At 52.4% G+C, this 2,151-nt stretch overlaps 1 protein-coding gene across 1 annotated transcript in view; it reads right to left on the bottom strand.

The window, feature by feature from the left end:
* Positions 1-2,151, bottom strand: part of HGSNAT (heparan-alpha-glucosaminide N-acetyltransferase) — a 28,025-nt gene that overhangs the window by 8,549 nt on the left and 17,325 nt on the right. The window contains exons 9-10 of the mRNA XM_010846394.1: positions 1,172-1,332; positions 1-52 (exon numbers count right to left, since the gene is read on the bottom strand). Coding sequence (XP_010844696.1) covers positions 1-52; positions 1,172-1,332 — 213 coding nt within the window. The remainder of the gene's footprint in view (positions 53-1,171; positions 1,333-2,151) is intronic.

Raw genomic sequence — 2,151 nt, 5'->3', positions numbered from 1 at the left:
GTGGCCCCCAGGCGCTGGAGCACACCGGGGATGCGCGCCTTCTCCCAGGACACTGCGGGGCACCGGGCAGGGGCGTCAGCCAGCACCGCTCGCTGACCCCACACACCACCACCTTCTCCCATGGGGCAGACAGACCTCTCCCGCGCCCAAGGAAGTCTGTTTTTTCAGCTTATGGAGATGGGAGCCCAGGTGGTCAGGGGCTCCGCTCGCACCAAGCAGGGAGGCTGGGCGCAGAGCAGCTGAGGGTCCCGCTCGGCGTGGGGACACAGGGAGGCCCCCTCCCGACCTTCTCCCGTCAGGGCTGAGGATCCAACTGCCAGCCTGGGGGGGCCTGCAGCCCTGGCACGGGCCGGGCTCTCCCTGCCTCACAGGTGTGCGCCCTGCAGAGCCCCGCTGAGCCCACTGAGCCCACGTCCCTCGGGGCTCCTCCTCCTCCCATCGCCCAAAGCCTCGGCGCCTCCTGCCAAGGGTTCCCCTGCCGGCTGCCGGGTGAGTGTGTCCCCTTCCGCGAGCGAGAGTGAGCCCTCTGCAGCCCGCGGCCTCTGCTCCAGCGCTGCCCCAGCACGGGGCTCACACCCTTTCCCCCGCCGTCCTGCCCCTCTCACGCCTCTCCAACACGGCAGAGGCGTCACTGCCTCCTCGCAGCAAGGCGCAGCCACACGCAGGGGGGGCCCTGGAAGGGCAGCCTCACCGTGAGAGCGGGTGACACCGAAGCGGCAGGAGGGCGGCAACGGGGACCAGCGGCTGGTCTGGCCCGACCCTGCCCCTCCCTACACTCGGACACAGCACCTCGCTCTCCCCACCCCAAGGCCTTCCTTTGTACAGAAGGGTTTGCCTGGACTTGGAGGCACCTTTCAGGCCTAAAATTCCAAGATAATAATAATAGGGACTTCCCTGGCCATCCAGTGGTTAAGACTCTGTGCTTTCACTGCAGGGGGGGCGCGAGTTCCATCCCCGGTTGAGGAACTAAGACCCTGCATGCCATGTGGTGCAGCCAAATAAACAAACAAATAACAACGCCCAACGTCATGCAAGCATTAGATATACTTTTCGAGTACTGTTCTTTTTTGCAGCCAAAACTTGAGGCGGAGGAACTGCGTTTCTTTCAAAGTAGAACACATCTTTTCCCTATTTCAACCTGAATATATTTTAACAGGGGAAAAATACTTACGTGGACCAAGGCAATAATTGGGATTCACAACGAAAATTCCTATACAGATTAACAGAAAACTCCTCCATGCGATCTTCCCCAGTAGTCTGAATTTTGAACATCCCCGCTGCAGAATGGAAGTCATCGACAGAAAAATCGAAGTTCCCATAATAAACACAAACCTGAAAAAACAACAGCTCTTACTAGGTGGCCACTTCCAACTTTTTCATCTCTACATCATTAGTATTTTATAACCTAAGATGTAAGAGATGCAACACATGATTTCTCGAAACCACATCAGCTTAGAGCTGGAGGAAGAATCCCAGTGTCGGGCTGAAAGGTTTGTACCCCTTCTCATGCTGACTTAGGAGCAAACGCTTTGGAACAATGGACAATCCCCCCATTCGGTCACCAAAAACAAATGATTATGTATAAAATAAGCTCCAAGGATATTCTGTGCAACATAAGGAATGTGACCAGTGTTTTATCATGCCTCTATTTTTAAATTGTGAATCCCTATAGTACATAGATGTATATACATATGTACATGTACTATACACACGTATGTATACATATAGTATACACATATACGGCACAGACTTATATCATGTTGAACATCAACTACACTTCAATTTTAAAAAATTAACATAAAGGAACTCTTCACCAGCCCAGAGAAACCTAAGTTCATATCAGCAAGGAAACACCAAGGACCAAAGAGAGGAACCCGCGGCCGGTTCTACGAACACCTCCAAATGATGGAGGGAAGTCGTTCAAAGTGTCGGCAGACACAAAACCCGCGCTGTACGGGAAGTCAGGGTCCTTCAACCAAGGGAACAGCTGGAGACAGCCAGGCTTAGTCCACTATCATTTTAGAGTTTAATTCACTACTATCGTTAACTGTTATACACATTAGCACACTTTATCAGAAATCCCTGACACCGATATACTGCGTACCTTTTAGGAAATAAGATTTTCACATGTATTTTCAGGATCAGTGGAAT

This window comes from Bison bison, unplaced genomic scaffold, assembly GCF_000754665.1.
Source record: "Bison bison bison isolate TAMUID 2011002044 unplaced genomic scaffold, Bison_UMD1.0 scf7180017864236, whole genome shotgun sequence".
NCBI classification, from domain to species: domain Eukaryota; kingdom Metazoa; phylum Chordata; class Mammalia; order Artiodactyla; family Bovidae; genus Bison; species Bison bison.
The sequence above is the reverse complement of the archived record's forward strand: the minus strand, read 5'-3'. Positions and strand labels throughout refer to the sequence as shown.